Here is a 27,307-nt window from a genome sequence, read left to right as displayed (position 1 = left end):
TTATCGTGATCTGCACTCCCAGCATTGAGCCATAAAGCCCATCTGCTGTTCATACAGACCACCTGCACCAACAGGTGCTGATCCATAGGTGCTCCCCAAAAACACTGTGGTCAATACCTCATCCTGTCAAGCAACCAACTAACAACTCCTCCCCATCTTCCTAAGGCCATAAGGCAGTACAAGGTAGGGAAAAAACAAATTCACACAGGCCAATTCAGTGAAAATGAAAAAATTCCTACCTGGCCCCTAATAAGGCGACCGGTAAATAAACTGTACTGCCAAGGGGTGGGCGGGCGGACCGAGAGGTAGAAACAGCTTGCGCAACACTGGGCGGGGCCGGGGCTTTTATAGCCCCGACTCCCCGCCCAGCAGCCGGTTCCTGGATGGCAGGGATGACGATCAGCCTCCCTCCATCCAGGTAGGCAACTGCGTCCCCCCAGCCTATTGCTGGCGAAGCCAACTGTCTGGGAGGGGCCGGTAAATAGGAAGAGCCAGCAACCAATTTGAAGCCCATAATAGGGGTCAGTTGCCATCCCTGGGGCAGGTGGAGCCATGCTGTTTGCAGTAAAAACTGCTATATGAGTTGCTTTGCTTTTGGTTGTAGTTGCGCTTTGTTTTCAGAAAACAAGTCCCAGTATTGAGCCACACCTAACTTCAGCTAATTCTGCAGCAAACGTGTTCCGGTACAGGCTAATCTTTTGTGAAAAACATTAAACAATGCCTGTACCAAACTGCTTGGAAAGTGGCTCATACTGGTTAGGTATATTATGCATGCTTTTGGATGGAGCTCTAAGCAATATTATCTCTTGGCAGTCTACCTACATATTGTGGTTTCTTGAGTTTAATTTCAGCAATAATGCAGCAAAACTTAATCATTCTGTACTGCAAAACTATTCAGGGTTTTTTTAAACTAGCTTTGTTCATGTAATAAATAATCTCCCAATGGCTGGGCTATCAAGTTTCCTGGTTTTACTACTTTATGCAGTTGGGTTTCACATTTTGTGCTTAGTGACCAACCCTGTTCTATACTGTATCAGTTTTCCAGCACAGGTTTATTAATCAAGAGAAAGAGAAGATAAACATTACAGCTACTGCAGTGCTGATTTCAAACTAGACCTGTGACTTGCCCGTAATACTTGTAATTCAAGCAGGAGATAGGGTTGCCAGGTCTTACCTCACAGCTAGTGGGGAATCCTGGTTCTGTTCTGGAGTCTTCTGCTGTGTGTGCCATGTTGGAGAGGTGATACTCTAGGTTTTGGGCAAAACTATAGTTGATTTTATCATAGAGTTTTGCCCCAAAACTAGAGTGTTGCCATGCGATGTTGGTGCCATGATGACATTACTTGCAAATGACATCACCTTTTGGGCCAGTTGGGGCTGGGATTTTCACAATGCAGGAATGAGTGCTCAACTTTCCTTGCTTGCTTTCCTCATCTAGAGGATTCTTCAAAATTGCAGTAAACTCTGCATCTGTGTTCTCACTTTGTGAGGCTAACATGTTTTTTGCATGGTGAAAAGTATCTGGAAAATGGCTCAGATAAATACCACCCCTTTCTGCTTGAGCTAATTAGCAACTCCCACAGCAAAGGGTGGAAAAGGACACCCCCCCCCCACACACACACACAAAGAAAGGAGGGAAGGAGCAGGGGAGAATGAGTCAGACAGTCCAGCTACTTAACTGGGTCTTGTGCCCAGTCTGCCCAGCCAGGAATAGCCTTCCCTAGAGCAGGCAGGGCTTGCCCTGCACAGCAACTGCCTTCCTTGTGCTGGGTAAAGTTCACTCTGGCCAGAAGCTGCCTTCCTTGAGCAAGGCACAGCCTGCTGTGGCTGGGCGCTACTTACACTGGCCAGGTACCATGTTCTCTAGGTCTGGGAGCTGCCTTACCTGGACTGAGTGAGGTTTGTACCAGCCAGGCACCACCTTCCCCACCGGCCACCTTCCTTGGGCCTGCACAGCTCTTCTACTCTGGACCAGACCAAGGTGTGGGGAGGCCATAGGCCCACTGGCAAATTCCTGGGTGAGTAAAATGGCCAGTCTGCCCCTGCTCACAACTGCATTTTAGTTAAAGAAAAAACATCTGGAAATATGTGATTGGATCCAGATCATTGATTTCCTTAACACCCCTGCTTTGGCCCAAGGCATGTTGTGCTGTGAGACAGCAAAACAGTAGTAACACTGTATCGCCATCAGTTCTCAGATATTTTTAGTGCAGTTGCAAGCTGGATGCTTCCTTAGGCTGGTGTTCACATGGTATGGAACCAGACAGGGACTGTTGATCCTGGAGGGGATGGCTTTTCAACTCTGATGAGGCTTATGTAAGCAGGTTAAAGACATTAAGATGGTAGCTTCTCCCACCAGTTTCTAAGAGAGACCATGTCAAATGGATCAGTCAACTGTCATGACTAGCTCACTTTGACTTTTATATAGATGCTGCTATGAATTTGTCATCAGCTGTATTTGAAAGACCGAACATGACAGGGAGAAATGTGAGTGCGTCAGTAATGACTGACATGCAAATATGTATAATAAACCTGATACTGCTTTATTATGCTGATAACTGGACATTCATGAAACTAGTTGGATGAAAAATTTCAGGAACACAGACAAACTGTTGGAAGAAAATGCTAAATGTGACTAGATAGTTTAGAAGGCAGAAGTAACAATGAGCGAGTCCATAGAAAATAGGTTGCCATTATTCAGGCATGTGAAATAACAAAGCCTAGTAAAACATTCACACACACACATACGTATATGTATAATGGAAGGGAAAAGGTATCAGAGGAAACTGCTTAGAAGATACATAACCCTGTACATGGGACTGGGATAGCAAGAGAGAGCAGTGGATTAAGTAGGGTTGCCAAATCCAATTCAAGAAATATCTGGGGACTTTGGGGGTGGAGCCAGGAGACATCGGGGTGGAGCCAGAAGCAAGGTTGTGACAAGCATAATTGAACTCCAAAGGGAGTTCTGACCATCACATTTAATGAGACAGCACGCCTTTTAAATGCCTTCCCTCCACTGGAAATAATGAAGGATGGGGCACCTTCTTCTGTGGCTCATATGGGGGCTTCAACAGAGATTGCATGTTAGGGGCAGTTATTGATCTTGCCCATTGGCAAGGTGTACCTACAAGAGGCCCTATTCAGATGAGTGAGGCTGTCATAGTGGAGTATAGGGGGAAAGATGGTCCTGCAAATATGAGGGACCAAGCCATGAAAGGATTTGTATGTGATAGCCAATACCTTGAATTGAACAAGGAGAGATAAGGAAGACTTCCTGAAGGAACAATGCAAAGCAGTAGAGGAAAATAGTAGAATGGGAAGGACAAGAGATCTCTTCAAGAAAATTGGAGAAATCAAGGGAACGTTTCATGCAAAGATGGCCATGATAATGGACAAAAATGGTAGGGACCTAGCAGAAGAGATCAGGAAGAGGTGGCAAGAATACACAGAAGACTTATACAAGAAGGATCTCAATGTCCTTGACAACCATGACAGTGAAATCGCTGACCTTGAGCCAGACATCCTGGAGTGTGAAGTCAAATGGGCCTTAGAAAGCATTACTAACAACAAAGCGAGCGGAGATGACAGTATCCCAGTTGAGCTATTCAAAGTCCTAAAAGATGATGCTGTTAAAATGATGCACACATTATGTCAACAAATTTGGAAAACACAACAGTGGCCACAGGATTGGAGAAGGTCAGTTTATATTCCAATCCCAAAGAAGGGTAATGCCAAAGAATGTTCAAACTATCACACCATTGCACTCATTTCACATGGCAGCAAGGTCATGTTAAAGATTTTACAAGCTAGGCTTCAGCAGTATGTCGATCGGGAACTACCAGAAGTTCAAGCTGGGTTTCAGAGAGGTAGAGGAACTAGAGATCAAATTGCCAGTATTCGCTGGATTATGGAGAAAGCACGGGAGTATCAGAAAAAACGTCTATTTCTGTTTCATTGACTACGCTAAAACCTTTGATTGTGTGGATCACAACAAACTGTGGCACGTTCTTAAAAAGATGGGAGTACCAGACCACCTCACATGTCTCCTGAGAAACCTATATAAGGGTCAAGAAGCAACGATCAGAATGGGATATGGAACAACTGATTGGTTTAGAATAGGAAAAGGAATTCGACAAGGATATATATTGTCACCCTGCTTATTTAATTTATATACAGAGTACATAATGCGGAATGCCAGCCTGGATGAAGCAGAAGGCGAAATTAAGTTTGCAGGGAAAAACATCAACAACCTCAGATATGCAGATAATTCCACTCTAATGGCAGAAAGTGAGGAGGACCTAAAGAACCTCTTGTTGAGGGTGAAAGAGGAGAGCACAAAAGTAGGCTTGAAACTCAACATCAAAAAAACTAAAATCATGGCATCTGACCCTATTACACTTTGGCAAATAGAAGGGGAAGACATGGAAGTAGTGACAGACTTCACATTTCTGGGATCCAAGGTCACTGCAGATGGTGACTGTAGCCATGAAATTAAAAAAAGTTTGCTCCTTGGGAGGACAACTATGGGGAACCTGGGCAGTATAATAAAAAGCAGTGACATCACCCTGCCAACAAAAGTCTGTATAGTCGAAGTGATGGTATTCCCAGTAGTAATGTATGGCTGTAAGAGCTGGACCATAAGGAAGGCCAAGCGCAGAAGAATAGATGCTTTTGGGATGTGGTGCTGGAGAAGAATCTTGAGAGTCCCTTGGACTTCAAGAAGATCAAATCAGTCAGTCCTAAGTAGGCTTCCCAACCCTCCCGCCCTGGCGGGGGACCCCCGAATTTGAACCCTCTTCCCCCGCTGTGCAAAAAAACAGAAGCCGGGGGGGAAGGAAGGGGGAACGGCGCAAAGGCCGCGGGTCCAGGTCCTTCGGAGGCTGCTGAGCAGCAGCAAGTTGAAGGGGAGGCGGCAGTTCGCAGTGGTGGCGGCCTGCTCCACTCCCCTCCCCTCTGAGGTCAATGATTGACCTCAGAGGGGAGGGGAGCGGAGCAGGCCGCCGCCGCACATTGCCACCGCCGCGAGTCCTCCGAGTACTGGCCGAGTACCGCCGCTGCGCATTGCCGCCGCCGCGAGCGAGTCCTCCATGTACTGGCTGAGTACCGCCGCCGCGCATTGCCGCCGCTGCGAGCGAGTCCTCCGAGTACTGGCCGAGTACTGGCCGAGTACCGCCGCCGCGCATTGCCGCCGCCGCGAGCGAGTCCTCTGTGTACTGGCCGAGTGCTGCCGCCGCCGCGCATTGCCGCCACAAGCGAGTCCTCCGAGTACTGGCCGAGTACCGCCGCCGCCGCGCATTGCCGCCGCCGCGAGAGAGTCCTCTGTGTACTGGCCGAGTGCTGCCGCCGCCGCGCATTGCCGCCGCGAGCGAGTCCTCCGAGTACTGGCCTGCCCCCTCCCCTTCTGGGGAGGGGGCAGGCCAGTACTCGGAGGACTCGCTCGCGGCGGCAATGCGCGGCGGCCTGCTCCGCTCCCCTCTGAGGTCAATCAGAGACTCTGATTGACCTCAGAGGGGAGGGGAGCAGGCCGCCACCGCCGCGAGCGAATCACAGACTCAGAGCAGCTTACAATCTCCTATATCTATGTGTGTGTGCGTGGGTCAGCTGATAACATATTTTTGGAACCATAAAATGTGGCTCTGAGCATTGAAATGGTTGGTTCTTCTAAGTATAGAAAAAATGAAGGAGCAAGAGGAAGGATATGAGACGGATTTTTAAAAAGACAAGTAAAAGGGGTGGTAGGAAGACCGATCAGCTCCCGGTCAAAATGCAAATGCTTGGGATCATCAATTGAACCGTTCAAGCTCAGTGGCAACGGTTCAGGCTCAGCAAATTTCTGGCGAGCAAAAGGAATGGCTTCACAAAGCCAGGCTAGGATGTCAGATTAAAGAGCAACAAGAGTTTAAAGGTATAAAGTTTCCAGAGTCCAAGATCCCTTCATCAGACTGCCGAATCCACTGTGACTCCCCTCTGAAAAGCCTGGAGGCACTGCTGACCACCTGAGGCATTTCCTCCTCTAAGAAGACAGCAGCTACCAGCATCTCCCCCTCCACAGCTGCATCCTGTGCATGTTTCAGTTGGGGCTGCACCCTGCATTTGATCCAAGGTTGCCCCTTTAATATCTGTTTGATCTGCAGCAATTAACAGGTAGGCATTGAAATGGTGTGCCATCCCTTTAAATGTGATGGCTAGAACTCCCTTTGGAGTTCAATGATGCTTGTCACAGCCTTGATCTTGGCTCCACCCCTAATGTCTCCTGGCTCCACCCCCAAAGTCTCCTGGTTCCACCCCCAAAGTCCCCAGATATTTCTTGAATTGGACTTGGCAACCCTAGTCCTAAGGGAAATCAACCCAGACTGTTCACTGGAAGGTCAAATACGGAAGCTGAAGCTCAAATACTTTGGCCACCAAGTGAGAGGGGAGCATTCACTGTAGAAGATCCTGATGCTGGGAAAGACAAAAGGTACAAGAAGAAGGGGACGGCAAAAGATGAGATGGCTGGACAGCGTTACTGATGTAACAAACATGAATTTGAGCAGACTTTGGAGGATGGTGGATGACAGGAGGACCTGACATGACTTTGTCCATGGGGTTGCAAAGAGTTGGACTCGACTGTGCAACTGAACAACAACAACAGCTGATGGGTAGTCAATGGAGTGACAGTAGAATGCATGCTCTGCCCATCTCCTGACAATAGTTGAGCTGCAGCATTTTATACCAGCTGGAGTCTCTGCATTAACTTAAAGGGGACATACCTATTTAGAGGGCATACAGTAGTCTCAGTGTTACCATGACATGGATCTAGGTGGCCAGATCACCTAGAGGTCAAGGTAAGGGCCATTTCTGGGCTAAACTGGGTTGGAAGAAAGCATTTTTTGCAGCTGTATTACCTTGCTGTTGGATCCAATATGACCCCTTGGCTCTTAAGCAACTCAGGGAGGGTTTACTAAATCCCATCAAAGGTGGGAAGCACAGTGTCCTTCAAAATCTCTGTCTTTCCAACCAGTATTACCTCTGTCTTGTAGGGTTTAGTTTCAGTTTGTTCACTATTAATTATTTAAGCGCAGAAGGCAGGACATTTATTGCATCACCAGGACATTTGGATCAGGAGATATAGAGCTGGGTGTTGTCAGCATATTCATAGAATCAGAGTTGGAAGGGATCTCCAGAGTCATCTAGTCCAACCCCCTGCCCAATGCAGGAAACTCACAAATACTTCTTCCCATATTGATGACAGCCAGCCCTAGACCATGAATGATTTGTCCTAATGATTTTATGTAGAAGCTGAATAAGGTGGGGGATAGGATTGCACCTTCTGGAATCCTACAGGATAGGACCAATGCTGATGAAAACTGCTCTCAATGGCAACCCTTTGAGTCCAGTCCAGGAGAAATTATTTGAACCAGCCCAACACACACCCCTTCATACCTACTTCTGCCTCCAAATGCCTCAACAAAATGGTGTTATGTTATCCCTTATCCACTGTATCAAAGGCTCAGATAAATCTGGTAGGCACCATCTCTTTGAGTGGTCAAGATAAGGAGTCTTGAACTAGTGATTAGTCTTATAAGGACCAAATCAACAAGCCCCTTGGTATCTCTCATAAACCAGGGACTTGTTAATTTGCTCCATACCTGATTTTAGCAGCCGGGGTGGGCAAGGATCTAGGGCACAAGCAGTAGTCTTCAGAGATCCCAGGATCCTGTCAACATCTATCATGATCAAGGAAGGTGCAGAGACTTACATTTTAACACTTTTAACTGGTTAGAATCCTTATGGTTTGAAAGTCATATATTTTCCACATCACAGTGTTTGCTCTATACAAGGATTAAATACCCATTGTTTACAGTCAGGTGCCAGGCTATACAAAAAGGTAAGCAGGACAGTTAGAGATTTTGCATAATAGAAGAACAGGTGTGCAACATTAGCTTCCAATTATCGCTGCAAGTTGTTTAGAAAATTCTTTCAACAGGTTAGCTATATCAAAGTCACCGTCTTTTTTATCAGATGTGGATGCAGAGTATATATGACTAAATGGTTGGGGTTTGCCAGAAATTGTTGTTCCCATTTGAACAAAACTTCCATTATTTATGGAAAGACTTCTTGCCTTTTATAACTTCCTTGACTCTCTATTTAAATGATGGATTATTGGATTTTCTTGGATTTATTTGTATCTTTGCTAATTTGTATTCTGCATTCTAGACCTGCTCCTATTATGATATTTTTAACCATTTGTAAGCATTCTGAAGAGACCTGGCCCTCTTAGCTCACCTTTTCAACTATATTTCCCATAGTATAGCCAACTCCAGCTTGGGAAATTCCTGAAGATTTGGAGGTGGTGCCTGGGAAGGGAGGTGGTGCCTGGGAAGGAAGTTCAGTAGGGATTTGATGCCATTTTTTCCAGGAGAAATGATCTCTGTGATTTTGGGAGAGTGCTAGGTCACCAGCCTCCAGGTTCCTGTACATTCCTGCTCAAAAAAAAAAAAAAAGACCCTGAGAGTCTATATTTCCAGATACCCCCTTAGTGCCTGTGCCTGAGACAGTCCCAGGTTGCCAGGTTTGCATATTTTGGGTAAAAGATAAAAGATACCTGGTCAAGATTCCTGTAATGTGTCTGCAAGGATTTGTTCCTGAATATACAGTGGTAATTCCTTTATAATCTTGCTTAGTTCTTTTTATATATATTTCTGTTTGGGTCCAGTTGTTTGAGCCTCTTGGATGTAGTCTGATGCATTCATGATGACAATGGCACCTCCTTTGTGTGTTTAATTAATTCATTAATTAAATTGCCAACCTGGATCTATTTACTATGGTCGTTTTCGCACTAGCGTTTACTCCGGGGTGGCATCCCATTTACCTCCGGATCTTTTCCTGGATTTCGCACATGTTGCTCCGCGGCTGCGGTTTGCTCCGGGGCTTCAGGGGTTTCATCCCGGAGTATCTTGATCCACATGCTTCCGGAGTTTCCGAAAACCTGCGGATCCACACCGGATCCACTCCGCGGAGTTTGCTGTGGGAACTCCATCCACCCCGCATCAACTGCTTTGTGGGCGGCACCCTCTGCCTTTCCGTCCTCCCACTTCATCCACCCCCTTGGCCAATCATCAGCCGTTCGCGGCGCTTCCCAAAAGTGCCCGAACGGCCATTTTTTCCCTTCATTTTAGTTCCTTGCGTAATAGCGATATTTCACAGCTACAAAATTTCGCAATTTCAATGAATAAAAAAATCAATGAAGTGCCATACAGCATACACAACACATGCGTCAGATCACACATAAGTTGGTTAGAAGCGAGCCTGCATCATTGTTGGTTAGGCGGCGGCTGCCTGCTGGATTTTTTTGGCGACTTCTCTTTAATTGCGTTATTGCGATGTAACAATGAGGCGTCACAGCTGTTTCTTCCCCTTCCCTGGTAGAAACGCCACTTCCCAGCGGCTCATCATGACCAAGGAAAAGAACCCAGGACGAGCCTATGCAGATGAAGGGGCGGGATCTGGGGGGGGCGAGCCAGTGCTCAAGAGCTGGGGCAAACCGGGCCAGGGAACAGGCAGCGAGCCTTCCCCACACACGCAGGCACCGACGTCCCGGCGGTGTTCCCGAGTACATCCTTTCACTTCTACCAGAGAAGTGAATGGTGGCCATTCTTTTTTGGGGGTGGGTGGGTTAGGGGGTCGAGAGCTAAAACTGTCATGCCCCTCTCCCCAAGAGTGTGTAGAACTCCCTCCCCCCTCCAAGCCCAGGGAGAGATCCCAAAGGACGGCGATCTGTGCATGCATGCGTCTCTGGATGTATGGATGCACACCCAGGCGAACGCGCACCTTATAATGACGGGCATTTTATCCGGAGCTCTTCCATCCCCGCCCGGCTGCGGCCGCGGTGTTGCTGGCAGCAAAGTTAGCTGCCTCTGCACCAAGGAGAGCAACACACTGGAAGGCCGGGCGCCGCAGGAGCTGCCCTGGTTGCCGCCGCACACATCCAGCTGGGCTGCCTAGCTCGGCTCCCCCCCGCTCCTCCTCCCCCCCCCCCGACCAAAGTGGGTGTCTATTTATTAAGCTGCCGGGCTCTCTTCTTCCTCGCCGCCCCCCACCTCCAGCGCCTGTAAAACTTTGTTACGTTGTTACGCTGTTACCTAGTGACGCAACCAGACTTGCGCTTAAAAAAAAAAAGATTGACAGGGCATCGAACTCAAGTCGATGCTAGTGCGAAAACGATTTGAGCCGGGGCTTCATGGAAAGCGACTGCGCAAAAGAGGCAATGTGCGAAAACGAGGAAAATGATCCGGACATATTTCCTCCGCGGAATACCGGTAGCAAACGCTAAGTGCGAAAACGCCCTGTGACTAAGTTACTCCAGTTTAGTGTAGCACACACAATGCAACCCTTTTTCACAACTGTGCACTTAAATCCATAGATTCTTGCCTTGTTCTATCTACTTTCACAGACTTTTAACTACTGTTTATTGGTTCTTATGATGGTTGTGTAATTCTTGTTTATGCCCTTTCTTCTGGTTGTTCTCAGCTTCTTGCATACTTTGCAAAACTTTGGCTTTCATCAGTTCTGCTCCTAATTCTGTCTTGTACCCTTGCTGGAATTGAATAGGATTGCTTCCAAGTCACTACAGTGTGCATGGAAAATGTGCCCAGGATAGGCTTTCCATTAAAATGTATTTAAACTGGAAGAGAATGCTGGCAGTTTTACAAGTATTCCAGTACTAGATCCCAAAATACTATGACTAGCGTTTCTTTCTTTCTTCCAAAAGATTAACTGCTGATTTATATTTAGCATCAGGAGTGATTTTTAAAAGAAATGTACTTTATTTGAGGCCCACTGAGGGAAAGAAAACTTCTCTTACATAGATTTGCAATCCATAGAAATAAAATATGGCCATAAAATATTCACAGCTGGAATCTCCTTTTACCGTCTGATGTTTGAAGTTTGGACTGCTATTGACACCCTATGAGAGCAATGTAGTTAAAATGAAAATAGCAGGTTTGGAATATTTCTACCCAGATGCATCGCACTTTAAGACAGGAGGTTAGAGTTGCCAGCACAAGGCTGGCGATGTCAGGGGACTCACCCCCTTACCACCTTTCTTGGCAATAGATTGCCAGCAACATGTTGACATCATTTCCAGCATGGCTGGAAGTTATGTCAGCATATTTTCAATGCTATAGCATCCAGCCCAAAACTCTATGGCTTAACTATAGAGTCTTAGATTGTCAAGACAGTGTGCAATTGCAATAAAAAAGGCCAACGCCATGCTGGGAATTATTAGGAAGGGAATTGAAAACAAATCAGCCAGTATCATAATGCCCCTGTATAAATCGATAGTGCGGTCTCATTTGGAATACTGTGTACAATTCTGGACACTGCACCTCAAAAAGGATATTATAGCACTGGAAAAAGTCCAGAAAAGGGCAACTAGAATGATTAAAGGTTTGAAACACTTTCCCTATGAAGAAAGGTTAAAACGCTTGGGCTCTTTAGCTTGGAGAAATGTCAACTGTGGGGTGACATGATAGAGGTTTACAAGATTATGCGTGGGATGGAGAAAGTAGAGAAAGAAGTACTTTTCTCCCTTTCTCACGTTACAAGAACTCATGGGCATTCAATGAAATTGCTGAGCAGTCGGGTTAGAACGGATAAAAGGAAGTACTTCTTCACCCAAAGGGTGATTAACGTGTGGAAAACCACTGCCACAGGATGTGGTGGCGCCTACAAGCATAGCCAGCTTTAAGAGGGGATTGGATAAAAATATGGAGCAGAGATCCATCAGTGACTATTAGCCACAGCATATTATTGGAACTGTCTGGGGCAGTGATGCTCTGTATTCTTGGTGCTTGGGGGGCAAAGTGGAAGGGCTTCTAGCCCCACTTGTGGAGCTCCATTTTTTTTTTTGGCCACTGTGTGACACAGAGTGTTGGACTTAGGGTTGCCAAGTCCAATTCAAGAAATATCTGGGGACTTTGGGGGTGGAGCCAGGAGACATTGGGGGTGGAGCCAGGAGCAAGGTTGTGACAAGCACAGTTGAACTCCAAAGGGAGTTCTGGCCATCACATTTCAAGGGACTGAACACCTTTTAAATGCCTTCCTTCCATAGGAAATAATGAAGGATAGGGGCACCTTCTTTTGTGGCATATATAATTGGACCCCTGGTCCAATCTTTTTGAATCTTGGAGGGTATTTTGAAAAGAGGCACCAAATGCTACGCTGCAAATTTGGGGCCTCTACCTCAAAAAACAGCACCTACAGAGCCCCAGATACTCATGGATCCATTCTCCATTATTTCCTATGGGAATAGCTTTCCATAGGGAATAATAAAGTTCCCAGCAGATATTTCCCTCCCCTCCCCCTGCTTTCTGATGATCCTGAAGCGGGGGGAGGGCCTCCAAACCAGGGGATCCCCTGCCCCCATCTGGGGATTGGCAACCCTAGTTGGACTGGATGGGCCATTGGCCTGATCCAACATGGCTTCTCTTATGTTCTTATGTTCTTAATACTATAGCATTGCTGGCGGTACTCTGACTGCACTTCCAGTCATGCCATCATGGGAGATCCCCTGCTCCCAGCTGGGAACTTGGGACTCCTACAGGAAGTAGAAGTGAATGTTGTTGTGCATCAAAGTCTGTGGTCACACTTGACCTTTTCATTGGTTATAAGACAGGACTTAGCAATGGAAGTTCTTACTAACATGGCAGAATCAATGTAAACAGAAGGGTGGGAGTAAGCACCTGCCCAGAGCAAACACAAACAAATGCTGTGTGCTTTGTCTGTGGAACACTGTGCTTTAATTGCAAAGCATACATGAAAAGCTGGCAACTGTAAGTAGTTTAGTATTCAGTATGTATTAAACATTTTAGGGTCACTCCTGAGTCAACTAACACACAGTGGGTGTCCCTGTACCTATCAGTGCTTTCTTCTCTTTCCTGAGATTGTACTTGTCACTTTAGGTGGTTAGGGACTGTGTTGGATCTTGTGACTCCCTTTTGCTAAGTTGGGTCCTTTGACTCTTCTTCCAAGACTTCCTCAAGTTGAGTATGGATTTTTCTTATGGAGGAAGGCTTTCTTTGATGGAGAGGTCCTTTTCAAGGAAGTCCTCTGTTGTCAGAAGACTTAGTGGAAGGGAGTCAATAATATGCAACCTGCTATATCTGGGAGGCCTACTTAGAGTTCATGGTTGTATTTATGGCAGGCCTTTTCAAAAGTATTTTGCAAAGTTAATTCCTGAATAGTACAACTTGAATTTGTGGAAATAACCTACAGTTTTCTGGTGTATGTTTTTATTTTTAATTACTTCTGACATATTTTTCATTGTTACTGCACTGTATGCTTGTTTCCCTTCCCTCAGCCATACACTGGCTGAGAAGTGTGGATACTCTCTTTGCCATTTGGGGGTGGGATTGTACAGACTTAGAAAGTGGTAAGTAGTCAAAGTGGCCCCTAGGATCAGCAAACTGGTGTGGCACATAGGCTGATGGTGCCCTCCTTCTGCTGCAAATGGCCATTGCATCATAGCTCATTAACATGCAGTCCTGGTTCTGCAGTGCCCACACCAACCCCAGAATGGTGCCCCTTTATTCAGTGTGCCACTACTCATGGCAACTTACTATGTAAATAATAAAAAATGCATAAAATATATTTAAAATACCAGTTAAAATAAAATTGACACTCTCTAGGTGGGGGCTGGAGATTTCCAAGAATTACAGCTGATCTCCAGACTACATCCATTGCTTGCTTGCTTGCTTACATATTTATTTATTTATTTTAAACATTTATTCCACAGCTGGAGAAAATGTCTGCTTTTGAAGGTGGACTGTATGGCCATCTATCAAGGTTCCTCCCCTCCTTAAATCCCACAGCACCAGGTTCCACCATAAAATCTCCATGTATTTCTGAGCCTGGAGTTGGCAATCCTAAATTAAAATCAGTAATTTAAAGATTTATTGATTTGTGAGTACTTTGCCTTTAAGTGAATCACCATACCAAGTAAAGTCAGCTTCTGGACCATCTAGGGTTGCCAGCCTCCAAGTTGCAGCTGGGGATCTCCCAGAGTTATATCTGATCTTAAGCCTACAGAGATCAGTTCTCCTGGAGAAAATGGGTGCTTTGAAGGGTGCAACTATATGGCATTATACCCTGCTGAGGTCCGTCTGATTCCCAAACCCCTCCCTCAAATCTCCAGCTCTATCCTCAGATCTCCAGGAATTTTCCAACAGGTTCACTGTACTGAACAGGTTGGTAACTACTGGTTTAAAGGAATTAGTGATTGGATGTGACACAAAAATATTGTTTGGGTGGGCCTAAGGAGAAGGATATTGTCAATCCCTTGGGATAATTATAAAACAACGTGAGTAGCCTTTTTAATACAGTTTTACCACAGAGTCCTTTGTGGGTTTTTTTCCTGTGGGTGTTATTTTATGAGAAGGTGGCGTCTATGCTGTGTTTAAGTTCTAAAATGAATGGTGATAGTCTCAAAAAATATTCAAGCTTCTGTTTCTTTTCATGTCTTTTCAGGATTTGTCATGCATGAGATCAGGATTGTTGAGACTACTTTGTTGAACTAAAAATCTAACAATATATTTTTAACTTTTAAATATGTAGTGCTGGCATGTTTTGTGTCAGCTGAGTCTGTGTGTCAGTGGTGTACAAAAAAAGATTTCCAAACCAATGGTGAACAAGAAAAAGAAAGGGACATGTGCACCTTGCTGGAAGAGATTGTAAAAGGTCAGATACATATAGTGTGAGGTCATCTGCATATAAATTCACTTCATGTTCTTTACCTCTTATATTTGCACTGGCCATCGAACCTCAATAAAAAAAATTCAGGCATTCAATTAGGGGGTAAAGAACGTAAAGTGAATTTATATGTGGATGACCTCACACTATATGTATCTGACCTCTTACGATCTCTTCCAGCAAGTCATAAAACTCTATACAAATCTGGAGCGATCTCTGGGCTTAGTATCAGCCCATTAAAATCTAATCTCATTATCACCCTAGATAATATCAATTGAAAAATCTTTTCCTTCCAAATGGTATGATACATCAAGACAACATCTGGGTGTGCTGATCCTAACACATCTGAAAGACTGACTGAAATACAACTTTTATCAGCTGCGCATTGATGTTCAACAACGCCTTAAAGACTGGAGCTCACTACATCTTTCTCTTTCAGACTATCTTCATCTCATTCATTGCTTCATCTCCTGGATTTCTCTTTTTATTTAGAGCCCTTTCCATTTTTATCTCGGAAGCCTCCTTTGCTAGATGACAAAGTACTCTATACAATTTATTTTGGGCTGTTAAGAAATCTCATCTGAATCATAAAATACTAAGCAGACCTCTACTATACTGATGGGAATGCCCAACATCATGCCTCCATTATTGCCAGTGTTTTTCAGATTTTACAAACACACTTCCCAACGGATTGGATGCAGATCATATATTTCATTTTACCTCTTAGACGGAAGGAAATTTTTTTGCTACCCTCATCATGTTAGGGTTGCCAAGTCCAATGGAAGAAATAGCTGGGGACTTTGGGGTGGAGCCAGGAGATGTTAGGGGTGGAGCCAATATCTAGGCTGTGACAAGCGCCGGAGGTTCCCGCGCCGCAGCTGCACTGTCCCTCCCTCCTCCTCCCGCTCGTTCTCCCCGCCCCTCGGCGGCCGCCTGAGGCTGAAGGCCTGGGTGAAGCAGGTGGCGCAGGCATGGAGAGTGGGGCCGGGGGCTCGGGGCCTCCTCCTTGGCCACCAGCGCTGCCGCGTGTGGAGAAGCGGGGCTGTGCTGCAGAGCTCCCTCACCGCCCTGGGCCGCGCCTGGCTCCGCCGCCTCCGCCGCGCCCGTCCTCCTCACCGCGCTCCTTCTGCCCCTCTGCTGCGCCTCTGTGCGTGGAGAGCGGGGCTGTGCTGCAGAGCTCCCTCAGTGCCCTGGGCCGTGCCTGGCTCCGCCGCGCCCATCCTCCTCGCCGCGCTCCTGCTGCGCCAACGCCACCGGCCAGACCCTCGGCCGACAGCTCCTCCGCCGCCGCCGCCACCTCCTCCTGCTGCTGGGCGCCGGCGGGCCCGCCGCCTACGGCCTCACTGGGCGGGGAGGGGGCAGCAGCGGTGGCTCGCCATTTCCCCCCTCTCCCCCCGCTTCCATTTTTGGGGGGAGCAGGGGAAGAGGGGGGAAATCCTGTGGTCCCCCGCCAGGGCCGGGAGGGTTGGGACCCCTACATCATGTAGACCAAAGAATTTAAAGAAGAATGCATTTTAAGAACACTATTAAAAATTTGGGACCATTAAAAACACATACTAGCTCTTGGGATCTCCCTGTTTTCATCTTTCACTCATTAACCTTGGTTCTTATCTGGCAAGGAACCTGGTGCCTTTAAAGACTGGCTTATTGCAGGCCTTTCTTGCCTGATAGACCAGGGAAAACAGGGCAAGATGAAAGAGAAATGTTATTTTGACATTCTGAAAAAACCAACACCCTGGTTTCAATATCTGCAACTCAAGAGCATGGTAGAGGGGAAACTGGGTTCAGGTAGCCAGCTCAAGGTTGACTCAGCCTTCCAGCTTTCCAATGTCGGTAAAATGAGTACCCAGCTTGTTGGGGGTAAAATGTAGATGACTGGGAAAGGCAATGGCAAACCATCCTGAAAAAGTCTGCCAAGAAAACATCATGGTGTGACATTACCCATGGGTCGGTAACGACTCAGTGCTTGCACAGGGGACTACCTTTACCTTTTTACAATTTTTAGCAAGATTTGGGTCATCTTTCTGCCTTTGAAAATATTCTGCTGTCACATATGGACTTGATAAAAGGGCTCTTGTCAAAAATCTACACAATTTTAATAATTTTGGACAGTTCCCAAAAACTTTCTTATCAAATAGCATGGATTGAAGATATTCAAGTTGCAATTTTTCCCTCACAATGGCAGAGTATCTGGAATTCATATGTCAACACCTCTAAGGTGTATAATATATGGATGCAAATATTTAAGCTTTTGACCAGATGGTACCATTATCCAAAGAAACTGCATATCATATGTCCTCAACTGTCTCCGCAGTGCTGGAAAAATTGTGGCTCCGCTGGTACCTTCTATCACTGTTGATGGGAATGCCCGACAATTCAACACTTTTGGCAAACTACCACAATCATGTTGCAATCCATACCTCTAAAACCTGAGTTCTTACTTTTAAATCTTTGGGACCCAGTGGATTGAGTTGACGCCCATGAAAATCTTATCTCCCTTCTTCTTGCTGTGGCAAGACTCATAATAGCCTCTGTCTGGAAAGCCTCTTCTCCACTGATCTTGACAATGTGGCATGACAAGATTTGGGACCAATTCATTATGCACAAGATTTCTACCATTATTGATTACTCTCATATGTACTTTAGAAAAATCTGTGACAACTTCATTGTAACCTGGCTTCCAGTCTTAACTTACATGTCAGAGAGAGACCTTCTTCCCTCCAATTTGAAATAGCATTCTTGGATTCAATTTCATTACATCTGTATGTACAGGGCTTTTTTGGTAGAAAAAGCCCAGCAGGAACTCATTTGCATATTAGGGCACACCCCCTGTCACCAAGCCAGCTGGACCTGCGTTGCTGTGCATTCCTGCTAAAAAAAAAAGTCCTGTGTATGTACTTATTTTATATCTGTCTGATTTGCCTGTTCTTATTTAATATGTTGATTTTCAAAAATTAAATAATAATAATTTTAAAATTTTTATGTCAGTTGGGTCTCTGTGTGCCAGTGGTGTAAAAAAAAAAGATTTCCAAGCCAGTGGTGAACATGATAAAGAGGCATGTGCACATTAAAAAGATTATGCAAAAATACACAATCCATTTTTATTACTATAACTAAAATAGCTCCATTATCAATTTCAATCTTTTCAGTTACCCAATTGCAGCTGTCCCCAGTCACAAAGTTTTAAATTAATAATTTAAAATATCCTACAAATATTAGTGATAGAAAATGACCAATTATTGCAGTTCTGGAAACAAGATTTCACTAACCAAAGGCTCAAAAATACTTTACAATTTATTTTTCAATGTCACGCATTTGCTTTGAGTACTTCTAGGAACAGAATCCTTTCCTATCATTCCTTCCATTGCAACAGTGTGATTTTTAATAACAAAACTGTTAATTGACTTAAGAGATCTGCTTCTGAAAAGGCTACTCTTCCAGAATTAGTTACTCATTTAGGAAGAGAATTTTTGTGTGTGTGTGTGAGAGAGAGATTAGGGTTTTCATAGTCTGTGAAATGACCAGCTAATATTTGAAAGTGGTCATTCTTGAACTAACAAGAATGTGCTTGAGCTTGTCACATTGCATGTGTTTTTCCTTTTATTATTTCCTAATTCTTGGAGCTGATCTTGTATCAAAATAAAATTTTATTTGGCTTTGAAACTGACAAGGGGATGCCTTCCACCTTAAAGCTCAACTCTAAGAGTGTCTCATGTTGATGGGCTGAGGGAAAATTCTAATCATTGTTAGAATTGGTGCTTTGATATATATTCCAATTACAGTTTTTATTAGAGGATTGTCCTTGCTTTTTGTTTGTTTTATTGGTATTTAGTTTTCCCTCATAAGCAATAGCAAACCTGTGGTTGAAATGTGAAATAGAATGATTAGCACACTTTCCCACATAAGAACCACTTTATCTACAGTGAGGTGAACAAAACAAATGAATTTGCATAAGGATGTAAATTTAGTTGCCTTAGAGCAGAGATTTTACCACATCGTTTGCTATCCTACTCTTCCTTGTGAATAACTTTGTTGCTTACCTGGTAGATTGGTTGAATTCAATAGTTTGTTGTTACTTTTCATATTGTAAGCTGCTTTGAGTCCACTTTGGAGATAAGTGGGGGTAAAAATATCCATGTAAGTAAGGTGTATATTCAATGAGAACCTATTTGGGGAAGTCAAAATTAGTTGGACTAAGAGGTGCTAACTCCAGTTGTGTGGGGTAATCAATTCCAAATAGGGAAATTCTGGGAGACTTGGAGGTGGAGCTGGGGAGGGTGGGGTTTGTTGAGGTTCACCTGCAGATCTGCCTCCATTTTGTAGAGACCTGGAGAGCCTTTTGAGAGCATTGTGGGCCCCAATTCTGGTTTGGACCACTGCAGCACAGGAAGGAAAAATGCTCCTGCTTTTTCTCCTCCACTGTTTTTTCAACCTGAAACAGCACTGAGGGTGTTATTTGCTGACACATACCCCAACACTGTTTTGGGTCAGCATTTGGAAAAATGGTATTGGGTGGAGGCAGGAGCCCTGACTGTGGTGGTTCTAAACAGATTTGGGCCCCTATGGCACTCTGAAAAGGCATTCCAAGACTCTACAAAATGGAGGTATGTCTCCAGCGCAAATCCAGGGATGGTGTCTTGTCTAGTTTGGCCCTCAGAAAGGAACTAAAATGTGCTGTGTTGTGGGCATTGTCCTTCATGTCTAAATATAATTAGCAGGATCTGCTCATCTCTCACTCCCTGTGATCAGTGACGTTTGGATACAACATTGCTAAACATGCGGAGGATCAGGGCTTTTTTTGAGCAGGAACACAAAGGAATGCAGTTCCGGCAGGCTAGGCATCAGGGGTGTGTGGCCTAATATGCAAATGAATTCCTGCTGGGCTTTTTCTACAAAAAAGCCCTATGTGAAACAGTGATGACATCATGGGATGTGGCCTAAGATTCAAATGAGTTTCTGTTAGGCATTTTCTACCAAAAAAGCCCTGGAGAGGATGCATATATGCAGCCATTTCCTCTACACTGACACACCTTGGAGATGATCATGTGATCACATAGAGTCAAGGGATGGGCTCGTATGCTTGTGAATGCATGGGGCTATGGTCTGTGGGGCTAGTAATGGAAGAGCCCTGAAGAGGGAGTTTCATTATATTGGCATCATAACTAGTTTTGGCTTGTGAGTTGTACTGGAAATGAAACAAAATGCATACCATTTTCAGAGTTGCCAAGCCAGAGTAAAATTCATTCTTGATACACATACAAAAAATGATGTTAGATTCAGATAGGGTTGCCAATCCCCAGGTGGGGGCAGGGGAACCCCCGGTTTGGAGGCCCTCCCCCCGCTTCAGGGTCGTCAGAAAGCAGGGGAAGGGGAGGGAAATGTCTGCTGGGAACTCTGTTATTTCCTGTGGAGATTTATTCCCATAGAAAATCATGGAGAATTGATCTGCAGGTATCCGGGGCTCTGGGGAGGGGCTGTTTTTTGGGGTAGAGGCACCAAATTTTCAGTAGAGCATCTAGTGCCTCTCCCCAAAATACCCCCCAAGTTTCAAAAGGATTGGCCAAGGGATCCAATTCTATGAGCCCCAAAAGAAGGTGCCCCTATCCTTTACTATTTCCTATGGAAGGAAGGCATTGAAAAGGTGTGCCGTCCCTTTAAATGTGATGGCCAGAACTCCCTTTGGAGTTCAATGATGCTTGTCACAGCCTTGATCTTGGTTCCACCCCTAATGTCTCCTGGCTCCACCCCCAAAGTCTCCTGGCTCCACCCCCAAAGTCCCCAGATATTTCTTGAATTGGACTTGGCAACCCTAGATTCAGAGTTGGCAAGAATGAGCTATTAATTGATGCCATTTCTTCTGCCAAAACTTCTTAACCTTATAGTACAAGTGTACTCTTGGATAGCCCCGTTTTTTTGGCTGTGGTTGCTTCCAGCCTTTCAGACAGAGGGGGAAACAAATTCATAACGCTGATGCGTCTTGGAGGTTGCTACTTTTTAGAACAGGGGTGGGGAACCTCTGTCCCGAGGGCCGTATGCGGCCCTCGAGGTTAGTTGGTGTGGCCCTCGGGGATTGCTGGGCCGAACTGAGCCATGTGGCACCCTCTCTGGGGCCTGGCTGGCCAGCAAGGATTGTAGGGCCCAGCCATGCTGTGCAGCAGCCTTCCCAGGGCCAGGCAGGGATCACAGGGCTCAAATGTACTGTGCGGCAGCCTCCCTGAGGCCTGGCTGGCCGGCCAGAATTGCTGCAGTGCCTGGAAAAGTTACTGTCACCAATTTGCACTTTATTATCTCAGATGGTGTGGCCTAATATGCCAATGAGTGTGTGACCTAATATGCTAATATTAGGGAATGTGGGCTAATATGCTACTGAGTTCCTGCTGGGCTTTTTCTACAAAAAAGCCCTGGACCTATGCATTTGCCTAGGGTGGCGCATCAGATGTGTGTGTGTGTGTGCCAAATTAGGCTCTCCGCACATGACTTCAAATAGAAAAACAGTTATTTGCATAAATTTTGCTGGCCTGAATCATTCTCCCTTGGCGGAGCACTGTTTTTTAAGTTGCTAATTTTTTTATGGTCCACAAATGATGTTATAAATATCCATATGGCCCTTGGCAGAAAAAAGGTTCCCCACCCCTGTTTAGAAAACAGCTACCAACAGCATTGTTTTAATTGCCTTCATTTACATTATTAATGAATTATCTAGCCAGTGTTTTTACTTCCCATATGCTCTGTCTTCTTTACTGTAACTTCTCTCACTGTCTACCAATCCATAATCTACTCTGCAACTAAGTGGTTACCTGTAGGGTTGCCAATCCCCATGTGGGGCAGGGTATCCCCCAGTTTGGAAGCCCTCACCCACTTCAGGGTTATCAGAAAGTGGGGGGAGGGAGAAATGCCGGCTGGGCACTCCATTATTCCCTATGGAGACCGATTCCCATAGGGTATAAAGGAGAATTGATCTGTTGGTATCTGGAGCACTGGGCAGCTGTTTTTTGAGGTAGAGGCACCAGATTTGCAGCATAGCATCTGGTACCTGTCCTCAAAATACTCTCCAAGTTTCAAAAAGATTGGGTCAGGAGGTCCAATTCTATGAGCCCCAAAAGAAGATGCCCCTATCCTTCATTATTTCCAATGGAGGGAAGGCATTTAGGTGTGCAGTCCCTTTAAATGTGATTGCTAGAACTCTCATTGAAGTACTGTTATGCTTGTCACAACCTTGCTCCTGGCTCCACCCCAATGTCTCCTGGCTCCATCCCCAAAGTCCCCAGATATTTCTTGAATTGGACCTGCCAACCCTAGTTATCTGCTTTGTAATAATATGATTGTTTGGTACTGCAGCTGTTTTATGTAATTTGTTGTATGACATGCAAACCCCTGAAGGTAATTGGTTCAGTTAAGTACCTTTTAAAGCATATCATTATGAACCTCTAGGCAGCTCTTTTTGAAACAGTGACTTTCCATATATGGTCCTAATACCAGGAAGTTGCACTGGAATTGTGTCATATAGGGGATTTCAAGACAGAGTGGAGACATCAGTATAAGCAATACTGTATATAACCAGAACCAGGAAAGGTCAGGGCTTTGTGCTATGCTGCAACTGAAACAGATTTCCTTTCTAAACCTCCTTGACATTTGCTTAGCCATTCTCTTCAAAGCCTTTAGTGGGAGAAAAAAATAAAGGCTGCCCTGTTGGTCCTGTAGAAAAAGAACAAATGCAAGGACTCATGATTTTGTGACATTTTTATTGGTAAAAGGTATTACCACATTTGTTCAGAGAGGAAAACTTGGTTGTTTGCCTAGAGAACTTTCCCTATGGTTCCTGCAGCTGTTATGTATTTTTCACAGGATTTATCCAAAATAAGTCTTCCAAGAATTTAAAGCAATAGTCAGTTGCCCTATTTGAAATAAAGAGTAGGTTGAAATGTGCCCATGCCACCACCCCAGGCAGCCTACATTTTTTAAAAACTGAGTCTCAACCCACAGTCTTCTTTCTGGCCCCAATTAAGGCAAGCAGGTAGCTTCCCCCTCTACCCCAAATGCTCATTAAGCCTCTAACAATTCTGTTGCTGATAGTACAGGCTTCCTCCTTGTTACCTGGCTGCACATGTAGTCCTGGGTAAAGCATTTGGCCATAACTTCCTTCATAAGTACACCTGGCAAGAGAATTGGGGGTATGCGGTACACTCTGAGAACTTCCTCAAACATCCCTCTGCCTATGCTAAATGTGCCTCTGGGCAAAACAGCTTGTTGCAGGAGCTGCAAAATCAAGCTTTTCCCATCCAACAAATTAGAAGGTTAATATTCTCAGCATTTAACCCAGACAAGTCTTCTATCTACATAAAGCAACAGCCAATTGTTTCTATTGACAGGGATAATGATGCATAATTGCTCTCTACCTTCTTGAAGGCAGCCCTGTGTATATTTGAAGGCTTGCCCATCTGTGCATATTTCTAAATGTACTTGCATGATGGCATATTGGTTCTGGGTTGTAGACATATCCCTTTAAATTATTTGAATGATGTGTGTGTGTGTATACACATATTTGAATGATGTGTGTGTGTGTGCAGTCTCTCATTGTTAAGCTTGCTGGGGAATGTGTGTGTATACACACACACATTCCCCAGCAAGCTTAACAATGAGAGACTGCATGTTATGACTGTCATCAAATTTTTACGTCCTATTCTTCTCTTTTTCAGACTCCATAGGTGGACCTTTTCCTTCTTCCTCTCACCGATGCCACCACAAGCAAAAACACTGTTTGCCCATTCCACAGTGTGGCACTCTCTCAATCAGTCCACTGTTGTTCCATCCACACACTAAGGGGTCACAGATCATCATGGATACCACACAGAAGGCAGTCAAGCGGCAGGCCAGCTTCTGCAATGCCATCACCTTCAGCAACAGGCCAATTGTTATCTATGAGCAAGTGAGGCTCAAGGTGAGTTGATACTTTGTGAGATGGTGTTCCAGTTTGCCCCAGTATCTTACCAGATATCTATTTCCATATTTGAAGAAGAAGAAGATATTGAAAGAGATATATTTCATTTTGGAACACTAGATTTATTGGGTTAGATTCAACAACATCCTTTGCTGCATCAGAGTACAGCTCCTCCCATTGTGGAAGGAAATCATTGGATCCAACCTGCTGCATCCTTTATTTTTGAAATTCTCTCTCACAAACCTGTCTGTGGTAAGGAAATTACAACAGTTATAATGTTCAGTTTTTAGTGTCTTATTACATGCTGATAAACCCTGCTCCAAAACATTATTTTCTCAGTTTACATATCTTGCTGCAGAATTTGAGTTAAGTATCTGTTAACACTTTACTCCTTTTCTGTGAAACTCATTTATGTGTAACCTCTGTAATGTCACCTCTGTTGTGTTCTGAGGTGAGGTGCCTCCTTGTCTTCCTTAGCATTCCCTACTTATTTTCTCAGAATCCTTAGTTTTGTACCAAAAGAACAGGATGCTTAGTTATAATCAGTAGAATGATAGAATGGTCAGCATGTGGGGGCGGCTCTGAGGTAAAAAGAAAATCTCTATTCAAAATAAAACACTTGTTTTCTCTTAAACATACATAGAGTTTATTTAGAAATTTAACAGCATAACAATTTCAGTATAGTGTCGTAAGTGTAATGATCACAGCTAAGTTACTTAAATACACATAGCCACAAAGGCTTATTTTTCTCACCTGCCACTAGGCTTGCCAATCTCCAGGTCCCAGTGGGGGTTCTTCCACTTTCCCATGCTCCTTCCCACCCCCAGTCAGCTGGCCAGCGGGGGAATCCCCACCCCCACAGCCACCATGTGACTTTCCACCTCTGGAGGCTTCAGTCTCTGATTGGAAATACTTCCTCTTAGGATGGTGTGTCTGTGTTACTTTGAAGAAGCTGGCAGCAACTCGTGAGTAGAGATGCCAGTCCCTCCCTTCAGAGTTGCTAGAAACAGGGGTGGGGGGAGGGAAATGTCTGCTGGGCACTTCATTATTCCCTGTGTGGAGATCGATTCTCATACAGTATAATGGGGAATTGATCTGGAGGTATTGGGGACTCTGGGGGGGCTGTTTTTTGAGGTAGGGATACCAAATTTTCAGTATAGCATCTAGTGCCTCTCCCCAAAATACCTCCCAAGTTTCAAAATGACTGGGCCAGGGGTCCAATTCTATGAGCCCCCAAAGAAGGTGCCCCTATCCTTCATTATTTCCTATGGAAGGAAGGCATCTTAAAAGGTGTGCTGTCCCTTTAAATGTGATGGCCAGAACTCCCTTGGAGTTCAATTATGCTTGTCATACCCTTGCTCCTGGCTCCGCCCCCAATGTCTCCTGGCTCCACCCCCAAAGTCCCCAGATATTTCTTGAACTGGACTTGGCAACCCTACCTGCCACCTAGGCTAAAAATGTGCACAAAGTAGGATTTCCTAACTTACCAGTTAGGCGAATAACTTCCATACAGGTTTATTTTCCTAATTTGCCACTTAGGCTCTTAACCTCCACAGGCAGCACAGATTTCTCTCACTCCATCTCTTCTTTCTACACACACTCAACTATCTCTCACCCATACATTCCTCCCCCCTCCCCGTTTTATTCTATAGGCCTGCATTTTAGCAGCAATATGCATGTCAGACTCCACATCAAAATATAGAAATAAAATACATGTAACATATTAATATAATGAAAACATCAGAATTTACCGTACTTCCACAAATGGTGACATGCTGCATTCTCTGACAAATCTTGAAGGCCAGTTAGCAAGGAAAACAGCAGTTAGTGGCATGACAGAATAAAAGTCCTGGGAAAGAGGGCAAGTATAGCTTTCCACTGAGTAGTTTACTTGAATTCAACCTCTTCAGCTTATTTTATATAACTCAGTAAGGCTGATTTGAGTTTAATGCTGTAAGGCAATAGTTGCTACAGCTTGAAAGATCTAATAAGCAATGCAATAAGGGTTACCAGCCTTCAGGTGGCTACTGGAAACCTCTTGGAATTACAACTGATCTACAGACTACAACAACAACAACAACAACAACAACAACAACAATAATAATAATAATAATAGTAATAATTTTTTATTTCTATCCCACCCTCCCCGCCGGAGCAGGCTCAGGGCGGCTCACAACATAAAATGCACAGTGCATCAGTTATACTTATAAAAACATGGTTAAAACAAATTATAAATTATTAAAATTAACATTAACAATATGGCGTTATAAACATTAAATCTTCAATGGGATTCAGTAAATAAAAAGCATTTTCAGCAGTATTCCTAGCTTTATCACTAGTTGAAGGCCATCTTGAAGAGGTGAGTCTTACAGGCCCTAAGGAATTGATCTAAGCATCGTAGGGCCCTCACCTCCTCAGGGAGTTGATTCCAAGTAGTGGAGCTGCGACAGAGAAGGCCCGATCCCGGGTGGCCTTCAATCTGGCCTCCCTTGGCCCATGGACATTCAGCTGGTTTTTCCCAGATGACCTCAGTGCTCTCTGGGGCTCATATGGGGAGAGATCACTTTCTCTGGAAAAAGTGACTGCTTTGGAGGATGGATTCTATGGCATTATACCTTGCTGAGCCCCCATCCCCGGATCCATGTCCAAATCCCCAGAAATTTCCCAACACAGAGGTGACAACAGATATTTGAAACAAAGAGTAAAGTATTAGACATAATATATCAAACAAAGTAGAAAATGGTTATGTAAGTTTAAAAACAAAGCAGTGAAGGATACATACAGCAAACAGATAATATGTATCGTACATAGTAGTATAGTCCACAGTCCTGTTCCCTTTATTAAAATACTTTCCCAAACCATCCTATAATAATAAAATCAAATTACATCTATAAAAATACCTTCCTGAACAATTCTTTTTTAACCCAATAAACACTTGGGGGACTGTACTTCTGTTGCTATGATCCCACCGTTGCCTTGGGCTCAGTGGTCTGTATTTTCTCTGGAAAGAGGAATACACTGGACCTCTGACAGTCATGTTTTTATCAAGATTCTTGAATTCTGATGTCAGGGCAATCAATTTGAACCTGTTCTTAGTGTTGTCAGCCCTGGAAACATGCAATACATATTTTGTTGATACATGTAACATATTAATATAATGAAAACATCACAATTTACTTCCACAAATGGTGATATGCTGCATTCTCTGACAAATCTTGAAGGCCAGTTAGCAAGGAAAGCAGATGCATTTCTCTGGCAAGCCCAAGAGCTGAGACAGGGCGGGCTGGCCACTGGAGGGAAGAAGCAGCCAAGCCCCGCGCCCCCCCCCCCCAAAAAAAAATCTTGGGACTGAAATAAAGATTTTCAGAAAAGAGTTCATGATTTTAAGGCAGGCCTAAGTCCTGATTCATGGCAAGGTGTGGGTGGGGGCAAACATACTACACAGCCAGTGTCATGTTTTATTCATATTAGCTGAGAGCTGCTAACCATTCTTGGAGCAGAGAGGAGAATTATACACAGACCTATGGCTATGAGAGGTTTTGGGGGGCAGGCCACTCTATTAGCCCCCTTTCCCCATGTAGGGCCCCTCCTGGACCAATGAGAGAGTGAGTGCGGGAGAGTGGCAAAGGGGGGGGC

General features: G+C 44.7%; 1 protein-coding gene across 3 annotated transcripts in view; it reads left to right on the top strand.

The window, feature by feature from the left end:
- Window positions 1–27,307, top strand: part of NEURL1 (neuralized E3 ubiquitin protein ligase 1) — a 232,303-nt gene that overhangs the window by 128,032 nt on the left and 76,964 nt on the right. For all 3 annotated transcript variants that reach the window (XM_060241726.1, XM_060241728.1, XM_060241727.1), the window contains exon 2: window positions 23,430–23,671. In XM_060241726.1, coding sequence (XP_060097709.1) covers window positions 23,430–23,671 — 242 coding nt within the window. The remainder of the gene's footprint in view (window positions 1–23,429; window positions 23,672–27,307) is intronic.

The sequence above is a fragment of the Heteronotia binoei genome, chromosome 6 (assembly GCF_032191835.1).
Source record: "Heteronotia binoei isolate CCM8104 ecotype False Entrance Well chromosome 6, APGP_CSIRO_Hbin_v1, whole genome shotgun sequence".
In the NCBI taxonomy this organism is placed as follows: Eukaryota; Metazoa; Chordata; class Lepidosauria; order Squamata; family Gekkonidae; genus Heteronotia; species Heteronotia binoei.
The sequence above is the reverse complement of the archived record's forward strand: the minus strand, read 5'-3'. Positions and strand labels throughout refer to the sequence as shown.